A 22,835-nucleotide genomic window follows, 5' to 3' on the forward strand; every position below is an offset into this window, starting at 1 on the left:
ATCTGTAGCCTGGAAAGTATGTACAGTATGTGTTGAATATTTAAGACCTTTCCAGGGATTCCCTATACCAGAGTTATATGCGAATTGTTGCATGCAAATAATTGTGGAATTGATTTCCAACTCCAGAGTGTCAGTCAAGCATACTGCAGCTCTGTGCGTAGTGAATTTACAAAATGCACAGGTAAAAGTATTTGGTAAAATTTCTTATTTGAGGGCAGATAAACATTCAGCTCCATATGTGCAGTTTGAACAGTTGCTAAAATAGAGCTCATTGATGTCTATGGAGAAAGGGATGTTCATACATACTGATCATTTCCTGAACACTTGATAGTCCAGGACACTATTTGTTTTACATATGTATTAACATATTGTTTGCCAAGCAAATCAATCATCTCTAATTTTACAGCCGTTCAGGTTGTGCTGGCTGCACAAGCATGCATGCGTATCTCCCCAGAAACCAGTAGACTTTAGAATCTTCGTATATACAATTTAAGGGAGATATTGAAATGCATATTACTATTTGCCACCAGTGTCATGTATATCAAATAAAGCAACGTGAACCCGTATTAGAATACTTACTTTCCACTAGGGCGATAAAAGCAGGAAGATATTCCATTGTAAACAAAGGTGAAGGCAACTCTCTTATGAACATCTTTAGAAGACCAGCAGCATCGTTGCTTCGAACCTTTTTCCAGTCAAAAGTGTTATCATAAAATTTGGATTCCAGCTCCTCACGCAAGCTCTGCACAAGTGAGAGCACATACATTTTCAATACGAGGTCAATATTAATGTGTCCTTTGTTCATTTAATAATGTAAGTAAATTAAAATAAAATAATTTCTATATTGGCTTTAGAAAGATATCTGTTCCATTTCTGAAACTTTATTCCAAACGGCTCCTACACCTACTCTTTTGTCTTCTACCTCACACTGTTCTACACTGGTTGGTTGGTAATGTGGGGGGTGGAGACGCAGATCACTTAATATTGTTGTAGAACCTCACATGCTGCACCTTTAATTTGTAGGAAATCAGTTGTTGATAAAAGCCCCATATAGTCCTCATATCCTGGGTCCCACACTGTGCACAACAGTTAAACATATGGTTCACTACACTTGCTGTTCACTTGTTGAGTATACATGAACGATCATTTTAAGAATGCTTCTATGTTAGCATGATGATTATCTACAATCAAGCCATAGCGGGCACACGTGAACTAACACAGACCTATCACATTTTATGCATTAAAGTGGTAAAGTGCAAATTTATCCCCATATCCTCTTCTTAGGATGCATATGTGTAGAGGGGTCCAGCCTTACACCTGCACATGACCTGTGTCCAATTCAGCTGCCATTAAATGGAACAGAATACAGTTCAAACAGAACTTTAGAAAAGGATAATGTATTCCTATGATTATGGCAAGCTACAATGCTGGGTGAATGCTCAATGGTGCAGAGACAGAAAAAAGTCCGCAAGCTGCACCTCTGCTCCAATGAGCATTTACCCTGAATGCCTCATGTGGCCGTGTGTACGACCCTACTAATAGCCATAATGATCAATAATTTGAGCTGCAATCTGGTGTCCATGTGTCTGAAGTCTAATTTATACCGAAAGTATATATATACAGGGCGATCTATAGGAATTCAATTTTATTTCTCAAAAACAAACAATAGATTACACTAAATAAGCAGTAATGGGTCTTTGTAATTGGGACCATATGTTTCACTCAGCCAACAATTTTGGAACTGATACAAATTCCAAACAACCCAAATCATTTTTTTTTCAATCTGTATATGTTAAAAAGAAGTGTATAATTTTCTGTGTAATTCATCCTTGTGATGGCTTTCATCCTGGTGAATTAATGTCACATTATGAACGAAAGCCAGAAACATTTCAAACAACTCTACACGTGTAGCACATAACTCCCACATCTGCCCATATGTGCAAAATAGTCAAATTACACAGCCAGCTAAAAACCTTCGCCAACACTTTATGGAGGAAAAAAACACAACACTGACCATAATATCATCAACTGATTTCACAACTGTTGGGGACATATAATAAAGTAAACAGAAAAAGGTGGTGTTGCCCTTAGCAACCAATCAGACAATTGCTTCATTTTTCAAACTGTACTAGAAAAATGTGAACTAGAATCTGATGCTTTGAGGAACACCATACTTTCATTGTGCATGAGTTTTCATAAATGGCCCCCATGTTCTTACTTACTTTATTAACATGTATTTATATAATACCCACATATACCACAGTGCTTTAGACAACAAACATAATAAAACAACTGGGTATTAATATAATTTGGGGAAGGGGGGGGCAGCAATACATCCCTCCTATAGGCCCTCTGATGGGATTTCACTGCACATGTGCAAACTCCAGTGCATGCTCAGAAGAGCAGAGCAGGGAAACAGCATAACAGACTGTCATCGCCAGGCACTCCTCACCTCTGGGCCCCATCTCCGTCGTATCCGGTGAGACAAGTATGGGCCCTCCCCTGTTTTTATGTTACATACACCTTGGTGATAGAAACAAATAAATGTGGCACACTGCAGATCATCAGTGTGAAGGAAATTAATGATTACCTTAACCCGAGAGGCAGAACCTGGTACCCGCAGTATTCCTTCTGTTTCCAAACCTGTCTCCTCAAGTCGTTGCAATAACTAAACAATAAACAGTAGATATTAGGTGTTACAATAGTTTAGTGTTAAACATAAGATAAAATGATGCGAAGTCTTGAGATGAACACTTTTCTATCTCTGAATACCTTCCCTTTTGAAAACAATGTACACTTTTTGTATCATATCCCGTATACATTTGGAACATAAGTGACTTTTACTAAAATGCGGCACTTACTGCCGTCGCACATTGCTCCTCTTTGCTGGTACTAAACTTACAGTCCTGTGATAAGTGGTGAAGAGCAGAGATGTCTGTGAGTCTAACACTGGCAGTAATCAGTGATCAGCTGGAGAACCATTTCAATATTCTGCTTACTATCCTGTCTGGACTTAATTAATTACATCTTTTCTTTTCTCCTAAAATCTTGCTTCTTGGATATCTACTTATGTTTCAAATAACTTATGAGCATTAGGGGATGTTACGTTTCTACATTGTTCTGTTTTAATGATGTATGTTTATGTACTCATATAAATACACTTTTCCATATAAAATGTACTAAAATAGCACAAAAGGTGTCCCACTAAAAATATTGTTTGCCACCTGATTGGCGCCACCTTATAGAACATGCAAAATTGTAGCTGTTTTCCATGTCCAAAAAGGATCTGAGGACATAACAGCACCCAATGAAGTCTATTAGAACATCTTGTCCCACTAAATAAAACCTTGCATTACATCCTGAGCTATTGAGCTGCTCTCTGCTCATACCCATCAATATGGACACAAATGCCCAGAAATAGGCACATGACATCACAAAACAAGAAACTGCATTTTCATAAATTATGCCTCTAAGTTTATTAACACTTTAGAAAAATAAACACAATCTCCACCATGAGACAACATTTATTTTCCCTTGAACTCACTCAATAATTTCATTTCACATCATGCAACATTTCTTTATGTATGAAAATACTCCTAATTTTACAAGATGCACGGTCTTAATCCACACTTCTTCTTCCATTTTACACCCCTGCAAATGCCGCAATTTGGCCGGCAAATCATGCCCTCATCCGTAAACCAATGAATTGGTGTAAAAGTGAGAATGTGACATCTCAAAAGAGTGTTTGCGTTGCCATGTTACACTTTTTCAGTTTGCAGTTTCCCCTTAAAGTTCTAAGAATATATTTCACACTTACTGACCAACAATCTAGCATAATTACCTGGCAAACACGGGGTACATTCTCCTTAATTGTAGCTTTCTGAGAGATCATTGTACGATATCAACCCATGATTAAAATTGTAATGAAGCAAAGCGATCAGACTAGGTGTATTAAAAATAAAACAGTAAATTCTAAAACATTCATAGTATTCTGCATGCTACAACTTTTATTTGTTTTATTCGGACACATTTATGGGCAATATAAACATAATGTTTATGCAAAAGGGTTGGAAATACTATAGCTATTATATGATGCACATAACAATTTTGTTAGCATTAGAAAAATATTGTCATGCTATTAGTGCTGAAATATTATTCAGTATTTTTATACTTACTTTTTGAAAGATCAAGGGGACTTTTGTGCCAGGTACTTTCTTTTGATCGTATTCCAATAATGTTGTCAAAGGAACTCCAAAAAGGCCAGTTTCTAAAGAAAAGACACAAAGCTAAATCATTGCAATTTTGCAACTTTACATAATGCATCAAACAACTGTCAGAACCTTAGATTATACCTCTTCCTTTGACTCGTATTACTCTGTTCCTCTTTAATTCAATCCCCAAAGCATCAAAAAAAGCTGTTAATTCGATTAGGGAGAGATATCTTATTTTCTTCATGTCTTCAAGAGATAAATCTTCAACTTCAGTAAGCCCAAACCTGCTTTTCCATACAATGAACTTCTAAAAGATAATGACAGAACAAGCAATTTTACTGAAAGCTTACTAATAGCTTTTAAAATAAAACTGAACGAAAAAAATAAAAAGAACTTGCTTTAGAACTCTCTATATAAGTTATCTGTTCATAAATGTGCAAGTGATAAATGGATATTTGTGGATTAAAGTCAATGGCTAAAGATGTAGGATGGTTTATCAAGAAATATCATTACAGAATGTAGGAAGAACTGTCTGGTTAATTGTATGCTTAACACAGTTGTCTTACCCATTGTCTGATATGCAAGGAGAAAAAAACATATTACAGCTAACTCCCCTCAAAACATTGTAGTTTATTTTTTACTTAAATTTTATTTTTATGTTATTTTAAGATCACTGTGAAGTTTTTTTTAATTCCCTACAACTTTATGCCTTTCTTCAACACTACAGCTGTCAAAACACACAATTTCTTCAGCTAATACAGCAGATTTAGCCCAAACTGATCCGTGAGCTGCTGATGGCTGAGAACATCTATAATTCATATGACTTTTCAGCATTATTGGCTGAAAATGCTATCAGACAATGATGGCAATCACTATGTGTGTGGCTATTACCTGACCACACTGCTGGGACCTACCCACTAAATCACTAGACAAGCTTAACTGCCAAACAATCAAATCTTATCTATGGCCAAAATGAACCATTGAACGATTCAGCTCAAGATCTGCTGCCTAATGTATGCATCCAGCTTATGGGCTACATTAAAGTTAACTTCCAATAAGCTGTCCAATATGTTGCAGGGCTGCTTGATACAACTGTGTTAAAGTACTGGATTTGCCCAGCAATACTTTCAAAGTAACATTTTATTACTTCAAGTTACTAGATTATAATATAAATATTTGTGTTCAACTCATCTCATGGAGCTAAATGTTAAAATAAGTTTGTTACAAAGTAAAGGGTAATTGTGTGCTGTCTCCATTTATAACACACTCCACAGTTTTCAGTCAATGACTAAACTCAACTAGTTTAGGATTGATTGTCCCTTTAAAACTAGTCATTTTCTGATATTTCAATTAATTTGCATTAGCTATGAAGGTTCAGGCTTCTGTGCATGGCCCTGTTTCACTATACCCAAGCTTTTCAGTCAGCACATGCGCACTGGAGTGAGATGGAGGACACAGAGGATTGCAATCTTCATCAGAAGAGAAGACACAGTGAAAAGGTAAGTTTTGACTTCACAGCAACAGCAATTTCTCGTGACTGCTGTTTCTGTTGGAAGATTTTTAATAAATATGTTGATAGTTGAATCCTTATCTATGCAATGAGGATTGAAAATCTATTGTGCAAAAAATGCAAGGGAACATAAATAGGGGCCATGGTGTTTATATAAATTGCATGAAGTGATTTATTCAGTAGTAATGGGCCACTTTCATAGCTCATCGACAAAATAAGTGGAGGGGCCTGTTTACTGAACACATATGATGCATTGAGCAGAATGGGCGTTTCTTACTTTTGTGAAAAACACAGCTAAGAAATAAATGACCATAATTAGTCATTAGATCATTGTTATAATATGTTTCTTTACTCTTTATGCAGACACAAATTCAGTTGTGCTTATACTTTCCCAACAAAACAAAAGATAAAAAGAAAGGGTGTTGACTAGTACTTATCTTCAAAGTTAATTGCAACAACATATTATACATATTGGATGATACACTTTATATTCATATTTTCATACTTCAAATATTTTTAGTCCTCAACAAATATCAGACAGAAAAAGGAAGTAATAAGCTGAACACAGAGGAACAACATCGCTTAAAAAACAATCTACAACTGATGGTTTAGGAATGAAAATGTGACCAGTTGCTAGAGATGGTTACTAGAGTGTAATCTGTTAAACCGAAACTAAAACAGAAAAAAATATATATTATACGTATTACAGGAGAGTGAATTCTTGTCTGCCAGGAACTATGTTGGACCCCTGTATATATGCATATATATATATATATGCATATATATATATATATATATATATATATATATATATATATATATATCTATCTATCTATATATATATCTATATCCTGCCTGTAGTACCACTGTTCCACCAAAGGGGCAACTGTGGTACTTAGATTGCTCTCTTACCTGCCAGAGCTGGCTCATTATTCCAGAATGCTTAACATCTGCCTGTGGCCTATAGAAGCCTGCTTGTCCCAGCAGTCTTTGTCATCATCTGTTGCCTTTACCTGTGTTGCTTTTCCTGTGTGCTATCCTGATTATTCTTCTGGTATTGACCTGTGCTCATCCCTCCGTTTTTGCACCTCTTTCTGTGATTTCAGAATCGGCTTGTCTGTGACTCTATACCTGCTTGCAGCTCTGCAGTGTTTCAGCATTATCCCGCTGCAGAGTATTTCCACCTGCTTTCAGCTCTCCAGGGTTCAGTATCATACTGCTGCAGAGTATTACCACCTGCTTTCAGCTTTCCAGTGTTCAGTATCATCCTGCTGCAGAGTATTACCACCAATAGCTGTTTTCAGCTCTCCAGTGTTACAGAGGACTAACCAGTTCCAGATTGTTACAAGCAGTCTCCACCTCCTGCCCACCGATGCTTCTGTTCGCTATCTATCCAGCAGTCCATCGCATCCTGTGTCTGTTACCTTCAGTGCTTTGCTCCGCACAACATTGCACATTGTATGTCATCTCCACTACTTCGTGGTAAAGTCCTGCAGACCATCGCATTCTGCATCTGTTGTTTACTGAGTTCTCTTGCTATTTCTGCCATACCCTAACGTATTGCATCCTGAAACCTGTGTAACCGATGTTTAATAAAATCCACTTCGTTCACTACGCTCTCTCTGTGGTCTTATATTGGGAATCCTGATAATTCTATTGTTTTACTTTTACTTTCATGTCTGAACTACCACCTAAGAAACATTTGCTAAATGGCAGGAAACCGGGAGGTGTTAAAAACCAGTACTTTTGATTGGTCCTTCTGCTCACACCACCATGAGAATGACTTAAAGATGGTTAACACAATTAATGCCCTGGGGAAATAGCTGCATGTTACAGTCCCTGGTGGGGGGAAACCTTATAGAAAATGTTTCCTGATAGTAATATGTCGTGAGAATAGAGAGCTTGCAGTAATTTATAAGGGATAGTTCATAACTGCAGTGTAAATAGGTTATATCAAATGAATCCATTGATACGTTTAAAGTATAAAATTTAAAGACAGAGAGTCTGATGTAAATGTGTTTGATGGCTTTGCACATCCCAGTGTGAGAAGATAGAAGGGTCACCTGGGGGCAGCTTTAAAGAGCTCCCAGCAAGTGTCCATAGTTTTGGACACTTGAATAGACTGTGTGGGGCCGATCACAGCTGAGAGCCTGGTAGGCAGCATGTGAAAGCCTATTCAGGTATATAGAAATATGACCTTCAAAGGAAAATGCCATACTGAGGAGCAGAAATCACCCCAGGATTGTAAATGACAGGTATGGGTGGTATCCGTGAACAGCTAAAATCACATATCTTTGGAAAAGGTGTGTCACATTGTCATAATTCCATCATGTTTGGTATTTAATTATGAGGGAGATTATGACCGGTTTATTGAAGGGGGAGGTATTTCTCTGGGATATATCTGTGAAGAATTACCCACAGGTCAAGACTTTGGGAATATTTGTGAGCAAAGTACAGTGACACCCAGGAGACATCCCTGGCTCCCTATTAGCATTAAACACTGCCCCTGTGAAAATCATCCCATTTGAGTTTGCTTAAAAACCTGTGTTTTGAAGGGGCAAGGGGTCAGACTTTTTGGGGAAATCAAGTTACATTGATAAGCTGTCCATCTTCCTAGCCAATTCCCCATGGCGCAGATTATGCAACCCAAGTAAGTGCTATTCTGAATGTAACCCTTTTTACTTTAAACTGCTTTGCTTGTTATGTCAATGTATTAATTGTTATTCATTATTTTTTTATCTGTATGCCCTGCATTTTTGTATATTACATCTATAATTTAATTAGTTGCATCCTTGATACTTTAACAAATCCATTAGCCTATTTAGAAGGGGCAGATTGCTCGACCAAGTTAACCCTTGGAATGCCAGTGTGTGATTTGTTGATACATTTGATAAACAAACTGTGTGTGCTTGCATTTACATTTGTGTAACAGTCTGGAGGTGTGAAGAGTTAACCCTGTGCGTGCTGGTGTGGGTCTTGCTAGTCTGTGAATAGCTAGAAGCCTGCGTGAACATTATATTGGGGTCCTATTGTCCGTATCCAATGGGTGGTGGCAAACCTGAAGTGTCTGGGGGTGTGAGAGCGCTGTGTTTGGGGCCAATTCCGTAGAGCTATAACCTGTATGATAGGTAGAGAGAGACTGCGGGCTGAAATCGTGTGTGACCTCATACAGTGAACACCCCAAAGTCACGGCAGCTGGGAGCGTGTTCGTGACATAATGCCATTTAACATTTCCTGTTGCCAGCAATTTATGCTGCAGCAGATTTGTTTCATCACATTTTCATACCACAAGCAATAGTTTACCTGAGAATGGATAACATTGAAATGCTCCAGATTATTATTCATATATTTTTTCCATTTGCACTTACAGGCAAAACACAGTCTTCCCTTTTCATTCTTTGTTTCTTCTGCCTCTCTTTTTCTTTATCATCAATAACAATAGTCTCTGAGAAAGATAGTTCAAAAGATAGTTCTTCTGCAACTGATTGGTTGATTTTTTCTAATGCACAGCTGTTAGCTAAAATATAAAAGAAAATATATATCCTCCTTGTTATTGTCAAAATGATGAAGCATACTTATAACACTTATCTCTAACATAATAAACAGGGCTAGGTGGAAACAAAATAGATATTATATAATATCCTGCTGTCTGGCTTTCTGTCGCGTTGCTATGGTTTGTATTATCATGGGGAATTTGTTATTCACTCTGCATTCATATAAAAAGGACATATATTGTGACCTTTTCAAGGTGACAAAATGAAAACATTGAAAATGATACCAGTGTCCTCGGCAAACATCCAGTACAAAATTTCCTATACATGGTGCATCTATATAAATAATAATAATAATATTAATAATAATAACAATAATATATTATCATATTACCATTACACAATTTTGTGCAGTTATATCCTCAACATCATCAACTTCTAATGTCAGTACTGTTTGATTATAATATCAGTTTACACTTACACTGACAGTCATGTGCAATTCTCTATGTGCTGTTTATCTCCTGTAGCTTAGTCAATTTCAAGTTCAAAATTAGACTTTTGCGATTTACTACAACACTGTTTGCTAAATCCAACTTACAAGTAACAGGTTTCCAAATGGGCTTTTTCATGGGCATTTGAACTCCATTTGATGGATGAGGGGCCACTGGTAAGGGTTCAAATGTTGGCTGCAATGAAGGAAATATAATTTATTTTAAATGTACCAAAATACTGGAAAACTGGTTGATTTTAAATGCATACCACCCAACAGTACATTCAAAGGAGGTATGGCCTGAGGATCCCATATTTCCTACATTGTGAACTTGGACTTGAGAATATAAGATATAAGAACAATTGCATTCCAATGCCTCTTTCTGCCTACTGAACTGCTCTCATCAGGCTGTGTGAGTTTATTGTGCTTTTTGTTCACATGCATGTGCTAAAATATGCGATTATATTTCCTGCGTATTTTAGGTTACTGTGTGTTAGAAGGATTTATTCTTAAATGTCGCTAGGTGGAAGAGTTAATCAAAGATAGGACAGGACAAGGGGTCTGGGCTAAACAAGGAGAGTAAGCAAAGTCTATATTATCCACTTTTGTCCTCTAGTCAACAAAGACATGGCATTATAGCACTCTGACCCAGACTCCTAGCCACCCTCTCCCAGAGAACCAATGGTCACCAATCAATAGGGGGCAGGACATTCCAGGGTTAGCTGGTCATATTACCACCAATCACCAGCATGTTACTGTACTAATACACTTCCCATTAGCTTCATGACCATGGGAATAATCTGTGTTATATAAACTGTGTTTTTGGGGGTCTTTAACTATATATTGTGTAGTGACTAGGAACTGCGCTTCTTTCACATGCCTATTCTATGCTTCTAAGGAATTACTCTGCCTGTTTTGCCATCTGTTGAATAAACCACTGTATGATTGCAAAAATTAAGTGATTTTGAACAAACCCACCTGGATGCACAGTCCTCACAGTGGACATGCCAGAAACAGAAGTATTATGGGAATTTGGGGTGTGGCCTAATGCGTCCCAATTTTCAGGTATAATGTACACATTTGCAATTAGACCTGACAACAAAATCAAGTTTTCTAGATAAAATTTGTTGCATGCTAGACAATAAATTGACAAGCACAAAATGTAGAAAGGCCTATAAAACATATGTACAGAACAAAATAAAAACAAGATAAAACCTAATATATTTTTTAAATTACTAAAACAATATAATTTTTTGTATTTTTAATATTGTTTATATACTGTGTGCATAGTTTTTAATATTTAGTCACATTTCACCATACTGTGCCCCATGTGCTGTTACTTTTTGACTTTATCACTTGTTGTGTGTATAACACACACTAAATCAGCAGCAGGGTCACAATTAAAGAAGAAGCACGGATACCTTATGATACATATACCTCTGTAAATTTAAAATATTGTCGAGTGCAAAAAGAGGAAACATACAATCTGCCTTTTTCCCCCGGCCTCTCACAACAAACTCATTGATAATTACTTACAGACGAAATGTTGATTTAAAAATCTTTGTAAAAACTCTAGCTACCCGACTAAACGTCCTTTTCCTTTCATCAATCCATCCAAGTTGGTGTTGTCACTGGCCATCAGGCCTCTGACAAAATTATATGTACCAATGCCTTCATTGACTCTATTAATAAGCATAAGTTCCCTTCCTCTGCATTAGTGTTGGAGGAGGAGAAGGTGTTCAATTGGATCTCCTCGCTCTTTCTCTTTTCTCTTTCGCACCCCCTCACACATTGATTTCTCTAGAAAACTGCTCTGGGGTCTCAGCTTTGTATCACTTTACATTTGGTGCCGTTCAGGCAAATGGTGTGGTCTCCAACCCATTTATTGTCACTAATGGCACGAGACAGGGCTGCCCATTGTCTCCGTTTATTTTTTCTCTAGTCATTGAGACCCTAGTACAGTAGTGGTAGTAGTAGTAGTAGTGCTAAGGATGTCTTCGCTATTAAGTCTGACAATTCTAAATACCAAGGGGTAAATGTATCAAGTTGAGAGTTTTCCTGCGGGTTTGAAAAACCAATCAGATTTTAGCTATCATTTATTTAGTACATTCTACAAAATGACATCTAGAATCTGATTGGTTGCTATAGGCAACATCTCCACTTTTCAAACCCGCTGGAAAACTCTCAGCTTGATACATTTACCCCCAAAATGCATTGTATGCCGCTGACAACCTTCTTACAGTTACCTACCCACAAACTTCACTCCAAGCTCTACTGAGGAACAGTGAGATTTATGGCTCTTTATCTGAATACAAGGTTAACACACAAATGATGAAAGTCTTGTACTTTTATCTTCCTTCTTCTGTCAAATCAACCCTAGAATCTCAATTTCCTTTCTTGTGGCGTCTGCATAAATTGCAATACTTTGGAGTTTACTACCACAGGCTATACAAAGCAAATTACCCCGTCTTCTATCCACCCTAAAGGCGGACCTGCTTTCCTAGTGTGCACACCATATCTCTTGGGATGGCCGCATAAATGCAATTAAAATTACTATTCTCCCTAGACTCCTTTATCTCTTCCAAGCCCTCCCTTTCCGCATTCCCCCACAAAACTTTAAATATATTCAGCACACTACCTCCACATTTATCTGGTCCAAAAACTGCTCCAGATTCCGTCTCTAAATTTTCCAACAACCCTCTCAGGGAGGCGGTCTTGCTGTCCCCAACTTTAAAAGATATTGGCAAGTGGCGCAACTCGCCCAGTGTGTCCAATGTAATGTTGCTTCTCCGACTAAACTACGTGTCTCCTTGGAGGCCGAGTCTTAGGAGCCACGGCGGTTTCTGAAAACCGAGCCCACCCGGACTTAGGGGATCCGAGTAGGCTCGCGAGCCGGCCCGGTACTTTTGGCCGTCCTCGGATCTGAATCGAGGCAAAACGTCATGGTTGCGTTGTCTGATCTGGCGAGTTTTGGATTCCATAAGTACCTCCCTCCCCAGGAGATCTAGCGCCATTGCTGACACAGAGACAGGGGTAGCAGTGTTCTTGTCACTCTCCAGTCTCCAGTGCCATTGATCATACAGAAACAGGAGGGGTAGCAGTGTTCTTGTCACTTGACAAAAATTGACTGGAAATGACTGGAAATTAATGTTATTGAGGTTAATAATAATGTAGGAACAAAAAAAAGATCCAAATTATGTGATTTTAGATAAAAAAATAATTAGGGATTTTAGGAAAAAAATAGGGATCCAAAATCAAAACCAAAACACACAAGGGCGGTTTTGCCAAAACCAAAACATGAAGTTAATCCAGATTCAAAAGCAAAACCAAAACAATTGGCTCAGTGAACATTTCTTGTGAAAATCTTTGTCTGCCAGGTGAATTGTCAACAGTATGGAACATAAAGAGACTGCTGAACTGGATGATGCTGTCACTGGGTATAATTCTGGTGGTTTTGCTTTTTTCTTCCTGGTTTTAGTATACAGTTATTGACATATGTGTTTTGCTGCCTGTGCTCAGAACAAAAGCAAACAGAGTTCATTGATTCCTACGGTAATAAATAGGTCGATGTTTACACCTTTCCATATAAAATTGGATCATGGAATTACAATAAGATATTCACGTTTTTTTTCTGTGCTCTATATCACACATATATATAGCTGATGATACCATCATGTATGTGATTAAATCAACGCCCCTGTATCCCTTATGTGGATTGCTCTATTTGCAAACAGAACAATATAACATTACATTTGTAATTTGTTTTTCTTGTATCATGGGATTATTGGACTATTTGATTTTGTAGTGTCCACACATTTCTAGGGAAAGTAAAGGCCTCTTTATTTGAAGCTATTACTCATTTTAAACAATAGCATCACATGTTTTATTCTTCTAAATAGCTACTTCTTATCCATAAACATAGGGAAAACGCCATCTTAATAATTTGTTTCAAAGAGAAAAGTAACCGCATTTAAGCCTCCCGCAAACAGACGTTCCCTTTTGTGACAATTTTAACACTGCCTGAAGCATTCAGTGATATATAATGGAGTGATGGGATTGATCAAACACAAAGTACATCATACTTACCTACTTTTGGCAAGTTGTATCCGGGAGAGGGGCGTGTCCAGGAAGGAGGGGGCGGGGCGGCCAATCGCATAATTTTGACCCCGCCCCCACAACACATATGCCGTTTTGTGTTGGGGGGCGGGGCCAAAATGACGCGATTCACCGCTAATCACATCATTTTAGCCCCGCAATTGCGGCATGCGGGAGACTTGCCAGAGCAGAGTCTCGGCCCTTGGGCTAAAATTTGTCAGCCAGGCCCTGCTCCTAGCCACTCCATGCTGCCATTTTTCCCAGGGTTCCTCTGTTCCTCTCACAGGCCAAACCAGGGCAAGAGATTGTGGCTTGTGACTGTCCTCCCACTCCCCATCTCCCTCTCCACCACCTTTTAAAGTTGATTAACAAAATTAAATTGATGGTTCTGTATTACAGAACTGGCAGAGCTCTGAGAAAAATGTCTGTATGTAGCACATCCATGCCAACTTTCAAAACGTCTCCCCAGGGAGATCCTGGGGGAGAAGTCATGTGACAGGGGGCAGGAGAGAGTGTGGTGATGTCGCTGCGTCACCATAGCCCCGCCCCCACTATAGAATGCTGAAATTCACAGTACTAAATAGTGGGGGAGGGGCTTAATGATGCAATTTAGCACCGCCCCTGCCATTCAATGCCGTGAATCTCAGCGAAACTGGCAGGCTTGCCTACTTTTCCGGGAGTCCGGGAGGACTCCCCGAAATTCGGAAGCCTCCCAGGAATTCCGGGAGAGTAGGCAAGTATGATGTAGCAGCACCTTGAGCCCTGGCTACGGAAAGGGGCAACAGCTGCAACAAACTTTGCAGTAAAGAGACAGATATTTTATGACAAATTCTAGTTTCAAATTGCACTTTGTAAATCTAATTATATATGTCTGTATACATTAAGACTGTGTGATGAAAACATTCATTGTTATTTCAGACATAATTCAATTGATTATTTCTAGAAAGTGCTCTCACAAATAAAGATGAAAAACACATCATTTTAAAAGCAAAAGGGTTAGAGGTTCAGTGACAACCTTCCTAGCTATGCCTATGATTAAAGGTGTATCAAAAAGTACAGTCAGTACTGAACAAGTATTCTCTATTTTCAGGTCAAATGTATAAGATATAGAAAATTCCAGCCTCAGAGAGATACCTTTACATCATATTATCACTGCTTTCCTGCCATAAGAGGGATAGACCTAGCACTGCAAACCATATCTGGATACTAAATCTGCATATGTTGTAGGCCCAAGCATTTATATCAAAGCTAGACAGCAGTAGAAGGGCCAATTTCAAATTTATTTTGGTACTTTATCATTTCCTTTTTCATAAACACAATTTCAAAGATAACTAAACTCCAAAATTGACATTTGTATGTATAAAGCATGAAGATAAAATGCACTGTCAGACAGAGGAAGCAATATATGACATCTTTAAGACACATGCTAAGTGGACCTGATACAGGACAAAAAGCTTAACGTGAAAGCAGAGTGTGGCAGTTAGCTTGTTGTAACATTACTGCTCCTGCCCCTATAGAAAAAAAATCAACCAATTTACAGCATGTTCAGAGCATTTATGCTACATTGGAGCTACCTAATCTCACAAGTTGTGCATTTACACTATCAAAAGTGAGAAGTGCCAAATTGTAAAGATAACAGCATTCTACACATATTTAGTTAAGTATGCATAAATTACTTATATCTGGTACCTTACTTAACTCAATAATACAGGTGGTTTATTTTTTTCTAGTGTGAAAAGGTGATATATTCACTGGCCAAGTGATATGCCAGAAGCATCAATATGAATTGTGCATTGTGTGCAGGGCCGGATTAATCATAGGGCTAACTGGGCTACAGCCCAGGGGCCTATGGCATCCAGGGGGCCCTTGAAAGTGCTCAGCAGCAGTATTGATCGGTCGGGGGCGGGGGCGCCCCCAGCTCGGATCACGGGGGGGGCCCTCACGGGGGAATGGAGGCCCCCTTAGCCCAGGGGCCTCCATTCCCTTAATCCGGCCCTGATTGTGTGTGTTGTCTGAGACCTGGAGGTTTTTACCAGCACCAGAATCCAACAGAGTGTGGAGCCATTCAGTGCATGCACACTATGGACATGGAAACTGTCAACCAAGGACTGTTTGGATGGACTTTTATCTGCCATTACTAAATTGAGTCGTTAAATACAGTCCATGATTGAAGAGACATAAACCACTAACTCATGAACTCCTTCACTATCCAAACACCAACATCTTGGTAATATATACATGCTATGCTTTACAGTCAAGCAAGCCCCATATTTTGTAAAGATACACCTACATGGATAATTCTATTATTACCTATTTTAATCTGTATTACATTATGAGAGGTCCTCGCTCTTCTATCTGTTATCAATGTAATTTGCTTCTAATCCACTCTTCATACTTACTGTAGATTCATGTATTCCAAAGATGTCTCGTACATCTCTCACGGAATGTTTGTTCTTTTTTCTCATGGTCTGAGTGTAAGTGTTATATCTTTTTTGTACAGCAGCTGCTTGAGTTCTGGTCAGTGTAGACAACAAAGCCTGCCCATCGTGTTCCTGAGTGCCAGAAATTAATGTGGACAAGCCCACCTCTTGTAGCCATTCTGCCTCCATCTCTCCCTCTGCAAAACAAAATAATCCTTACACTAGTAGACTTATTAAGCATGGATAAGATGCTTCAATACTGTTGTAAATGTACATCCTGTATATACTGACGCTCCTACATTTCTAAGTAGAGGCTACATACAACTTTTTACAAATTTTTGATACAGTTTATGTTGCGCCTAAATGTTATTGAATACTGGTAAAAAGTCATTATCTCTCACTGCTTCTTTCTATATATATGTGTACAGTCATGGCCAAAAGGTTTGAGAATGACACAAATATTATTTTTCTGCTGCCTCAGTTTTTATGATGGCAATTTGCATATACTCCAGAATGTTATGAAAAGTGATCAGATGAATTGTAATTAATGTCAAAACCATGACAATGAACTTTAACCTAAAAACAACATTTCCACTGCATTTCAGCCCTGCCACAAAAGGACCAGCTGACATCAAGTCAGTGATTCTCTCGTTAACACAAGTGAGAGTGTTGACGAGGACAAGGCTGGAGATCACTCTGTCATGCTGATTGAGTTAGAATAACAAACTGGAAGCTTTAAAAAGAGGCTGCTGCTTGAAATCATTGTTCTTCCTCTGTTAACCATGGTTACTTGCAAGGAAACACAAGCAGTCATCATTCCTTTGCACAAAAAGGGCTTCACAGGCAAGGATATTGCTGCTAGTAAGATTGCACCTAAATCAACCATTTATCGGATTTTCAAGGAGAGAGGTTCAATAGTTGTGATGAAGGCTTCAGGGCACCCAAGAAAGTCCAGCAAATGCCAGGACCGTCTCCTAAAGTTGATTCAGCTGCGGGATCAAGAGCCACCAGTGCAGAGCTTGCTCAGGAGTGGCAGCAGGCAGGTGTAAGTACATCTGCATGCACAGTGAGGCGAAGGAGGATGGCCTGGCGTCTCCTGGAAAAACATCAGGGACAGACTGATATTCTGCAAAAGGTACATGTATTGGACTGCTGAGGACTGGGGTAAAGTCATTTTCTTTGATGAATCCCCTTTCAGATTGTTTGGGGCATCTGGAAAAAGGCTTGTTCGGAGAAGGAAAGGTGAGCATTACCATCCTCCAAGAGCAACTTCTCCCAACATCCGAGAACAGTTTGGTGACGAACAATGCCTTTCCAGCATGATGGAGCACTTTGCCATAAGGCAAAAGTGATAACTAAGTGGCTGGGGGATCAAAACATTGAAATTCTGGTTCCATGGTCAGGAAACTCCCCAAACCTTAGTCCCATTGAGAACTTGTGGTCAATCCTCAAGAGGCAGGTGAACAAAAACTACCCCACAAATTCTGACAAATTCCAAGCATTGATTAGGCAAGAATGAGCGGCCATCCGTCAGTATGTGGCCCAGAAGTTGATTGACAGCATGTCAAGGTAGAGTTTTTCAAAAAGAAGGGTCAACACTTCAAATATTGACTTTTTGCATAAACTTAATGTATTTGTCAATAAAAGGTTTTGACACTTATGAAATGTTTGTAACTTTACTTCAGTATACCATAGCAACATCTGACAAAAAGGTCTAAAAACACTGAAGCAGCAAACTTTGTGAAAACCAATTCTTGTGTCATTCTCAAAACTTTTGGCCATGACTGTACATAGACACAATAATAATGAAGGAAACATGATCTAATGTGATGGTGTTATACTTATTATTATCTTTTATTTATATAGTGCCAACATATTCAACAGCAGTAAGTTTATTTAAACACACCAGTCCCTGCCCCAGTTCTTAAAATCTAATTTCCTACCACATTTACACACTTCATCATCATCATCACCATTTATTTATATAGCGTCACTGATTTTGCAGCGCTGTACAGAGAATTCACTCACATCAGTCCCTGCCCCACTGGAGCTTACAGTCTAAATTCCCTAACATACACACACACACACACACACACAGACAGAGAGAGAAACTAGGGTCAATTTTGATAGCAGCCAATTAACCTACTAGTATGTTTTTGGAGTGTGGGAGGAAACCGGAGCACCCGGAGGAAACCCACGCAAACACAGGGAGAACATACAAACTCCACACAGATAAGGGCATGGTCGGTAATTGAACTCATGAACCCAGCGTTGTGAGGCAGAAGTGCTAAATACTTAGCCACCGTGCTGCCCAACTTGTGGTAAGTTAGTCAGAACCCAATAAACCTGCCAAACATGCAACCTACAGCACCGTGGTCTGAATTGAACTAAAAGCCCCAGCTCCACAATGCAGCAATGCTAAACACTGTCATCATGCATTCAGGCTATATACAGCTTTGGATACAAGTGACAGACAGTGGTTTCTGAAACTTGATAAAATATGCAGACCATAAAATGTATAAAGTAAATTCCAAACACTGCATTAGGTGCATCGGTCACACAAACAAAAATATGTGTCAAGGGGGACATTGTGAAAAAATCATGGTATTAAGTTAGTTAACAAATGTGATCTTTATTAAATGTGAAATGTAGTCTTTGCAAAGTTATGTTATTTTTATATCAAGTATGTATTTCAGTTTAATCTTTACAATTAAGGTGGATTAAAAATGCTTTTAAATAACTCCTGCAATTCTCTAATGACACACATTATACAATATTGTCAGAATAATCTCATGATACACCCGCATGACTACAGTTTATTATCCTGTAATGTTTTTGTAGTAAGACAATTAACATATTCTGCTGACAATACACTAACATCCTTTGTCACTTACCATCCACTGGTTTCACATCCACTAACAGGCTGTCATCTGACCCATTCTCACTGTTCTCTTTGATGTTTTTAAGTTCACACCAGAAATCCTCCATTGATGAATTGTCCATGGAGATTTCTGAGATGGAACGATTGAACACAGGGGAGTGTAAAGATTCATTTGAAAGCATCCTGTTGATTCTTCGAGAGTGACTTTTTCTAGAAGACAAAATTACAAATGACAAAAATTAACACGGTGATAACAACATTGTTACTTGTGAACGATTCCTTTGAACCTAGTTACACTGAATCATAGAAAATAAATAATATAGTGGACCAATATATAATATGCCACATATTGGTGGGACTAATATGCAATATGTAGCACTTATCCTGATAAATCAAGCTCAAATTGCCCTATAGATTGTAAGCCTGTGTGCAGGGCCCTCTGACCTCTCTGTCTGTCTGTATTACCCGGTATTGTTTTATTACTGTGCGTTTGATCTCAATTGTAAAGCGCTATGTAATATGCTGGTGCTATATAAATAAATGTTGATGATGATGTTGATGAATATATGTCAGAGAGATGCTTTGTTTAAAAGGTATTGCCTAGCTAAGATTATCATTTTAGAATAAAATATATCCACTATGGGCACTGTCCCTTTGGAGTCTATAGGTTATGTCTGATGTTATCTTGACTGTTGAACCAGAAATGTAGCTTCTCTGTGTGTAAATATATGTAACTAACACAGAGAAATAAGCTTCCAACATCTGATGTTATCCTGACTGATGAACCAGAAATGTAGCTTCTCTGTGTGTAAATATATGTAATTACACATAGAAATAAGCTTCTACAATGAGCTTATTGTGCCCTACTGAAAGATGCAGATCACACCACACATAAGCAATGTAAGACAGTTTACTGCTGCATATATGTGATTAGACAATTAAACATAAGAAAACTCCCTATCCATTCAGAACCATCAATACACAAAATGTGCGTTCAGCAGTGTAAATACTTGAAACTGTTATACACACACACATATATATATATATATATATATATATATATATATATAAATATATAATGTACAATGTGTAAATATATATATATATATACATATATATATATATACTCATATATACATATAAATATGTGTGTATATATATATTTAAATACGTATATATATATATATATATATATATATACATACACACACGTATATGTGTATGTGTGTGTGTATATATATATATATATATATATATGTATATATATGTATATATATGTATGTATATATATGTATGTATATATATGTGTATATATCTATATATATATATATATATATATCTATATATATATATATATATATATATATATATATATATATATGTATATGCAAAGTAATTCATAACATTAAGCTGCACACACTTATCTTGTGACCCAAACATTAATGTAACAGAGACCAGCTCCCTAGACACCGGCCCCTGTCTGGCATCGGACACACTGTACAAAAGTAAAAGATACGTTTAAATAATTTACCCTCTTCCCAAGGCTCTAACTTGATGGACAGATGACACTCTCACCGTGACTTAAAGGAGTCCTCTGCAGGTGCTCTGTTTGTTTGCAAACACACCCTGGCAGCTGGCTGCTAGCAGTGGATAGAGATGCTTTTAAACCACTTCAAAATATGTAAATTAAATCAGACTCTTTACTATAATTTTGTCACACATTTGTCCTCCACCTGTATCTCTTTAGCTTAGGTGAACTAGTGTACAAATGTGTAACTCTGTTTGCAGTCTCTCTGCAGATTGCCAGCTAAATACCTAACTCCTCATTTGAAGCCTGTGGGAAACCATTCATTTTGTCGCAATATACATCTACATATCTATCTATCTATACACACACATGTGTGTGTGTGTGTGTGTGTGTGTGTGTGTGTGTGTGTGTTTGGGCATGTATACTATTGACATTGCTATTTTATAGCTTGAAAATAATTATAATTGACAGCCTGGGATAAAAAAGGAAATATAAGTATAGATTACATATTTCTGATACACAGGAAAAACATTTTTAGTCAATAAGTCATAAAAACAATTATGAACATATGTGGATACAATTTTAAAACCTCCAGACTATTGTATCAGACACAAAGCATGCCTGGATAATCAGATCTGCATAAAGAAAAAATTTCTGCCTCTCATTTCCTTATCCACTTTCTTATTTCCTTGCATAATCAAGAAGGAATGCAGCCTCCAGAGCTTTTAAATACTAGGTAAAGCTGTTTAAACATCTGCTTCCCATTAGTCTTGTGTCAGCATTCGGGGGAACAAAAAACGAAAACGTTGGCGTTGTCAAAATTTGAGCAGGCACAGCGATATTTCAGCTATATGTAATATGGATATTGTTTATAGGGATTCCCTTTTGATGATAATTTCATAAAGGAATAAGAGGGCCCATATCAGTCTCATGGTACCTAATTTGAATCATATGAGGCTGATTAGAAAAACTCTACCTATCCGTACGTACTTTAAATGTTATTAAAAATGCCAGAAGATTCAAATAGTGCTTAACATACGGAAATATTTAAAAGTTACAATGCTATTCATAACTTTATGTCATTTTAAAATGTAAATGGTTAAAAAACAACAATATTTGCAATCACTTGAATTAAATGAATATTTACAAACATCAACAATGTGAACTCATTTACAAATTCACTCTACTCCCTTTGTTTATTTATTACATAGTATATGTTTAAAATGTTGAGAATACTGTTCATACATAGAACTGTTCCACTGTGGTCATTGCAAAGAGGGACAGCAGTGGGTGGCCTTGAACATAAGCTGCTTGCAGATCATGATTTCATTCATGACATTAAAGCCTTTTTATGTATTCCACTTCCATTTTTTTGTTCAAGACAAATAAAGAACATGCAGTAACCCTTGTTCTCTGAGCTGTATGTTTTCTATTACGGCAGAACAGTGACTGAGAAGCTTCAAAAGCACATAATCATGGAACTTTTACAACTTCATCCCACTAACACAGCATTACCAAATATGGAAGAAATGTATTTCATTTCTACAATTGTATTCATGTAATTGCAACATTTTTTTTTCTAAAAGTTTGCTTTACAAAACTTAAATCAAAACACACACAAGGTAAAAACAACAGACTGAAAGTTCAATATTACAAAGTAAATGTAGAGCAAGCACAAATTATTAATTTTCTCAGCAAGACACTAAATGATTTCATCCTCGGAACCTAGAAGATAGTCAAGTTTCCATAAATACATAAACTAGGCTTTGTAATGGTATTAAGTCTGGATTATTAGGATTTTGAAATAAAGTATTGGAGTAGTTTACATTTTACTCATAGAGAGATCTCATTTTTTTTAGCAATATGAAACTTGAGAAAGTACAATGTATCTCATAGCAACACAAAGTTCTCAGCCAATGCCCTACACCTAAATATCTCCAAACTCATCTCTACCCCCACTCCTTGCGGCCCACTCCACTCTGCCAATGAACAGCGCCTCACTATCACACCTAGTACCTCTTCCCATTCCTGCCTCCAGGACTTCACCCAGGCTGCTCCTCACCTGTGAAGCAATCTCCTCACCTGATTAGATCATTCTCTACTCTCCAAGACTTTAAGTGTGACCATAAAACTCTTTTCTTTAATCAGGCATCTCAGCCCTCCTCCTAACTCCTTTGCCTCTGCTATCACCTTCACCCCCCCCCCCCCA

At 37.8% G+C, this 22,835-nt stretch overlaps 1 protein-coding gene across 3 annotated transcripts in view; it reads right to left on the reverse strand.

Moving 5' to 3' along the window:
• ARHGAP28 (Rho GTPase activating protein 28) overlaps positions 1–22,835 on the reverse strand; it is a 155,966-nt gene that overhangs the window by 21,373 nt on the left and 111,758 nt on the right. For all 3 annotated transcript variants that reach the window (XM_075213329.1, XM_075213326.1, XM_075213328.1), the window contains 8 exons: positions 19,112–19,308; positions 16,197–16,414; positions 9,811–9,898; positions 9,090–9,238; positions 4,353–4,518; positions 4,176–4,267; positions 2,591–2,668; positions 580–742 (listed from right to left, as the gene is read on the reverse strand). In XM_075213329.1, the coding sequence (XP_075069430.1) occupies positions 580–742; positions 2,591–2,668; positions 4,176–4,267; positions 4,353–4,518; positions 9,090–9,238; positions 9,811–9,898; positions 16,197–16,414; positions 19,112–19,280 (1,123 nt within the window). In that variant the 5' untranslated portion in view covers positions 19,281–19,308. The remainder of the gene's footprint in view (positions 1–579; positions 743–2,590; positions 2,669–4,175; positions 4,268–4,352; positions 4,519–9,089; positions 9,239–9,810; positions 9,899–16,196; positions 16,415–19,111; positions 19,309–22,835) is intronic.

The sequence above is a fragment of the Mixophyes fleayi genome, chromosome 5 (genome assembly GCF_038048845.1).
Source record: "Mixophyes fleayi isolate aMixFle1 chromosome 5, aMixFle1.hap1, whole genome shotgun sequence".
Classification (NCBI taxonomy): Eukaryota; Metazoa; Chordata; class Amphibia; order Anura; family Limnodynastidae; genus Mixophyes; species Mixophyes fleayi.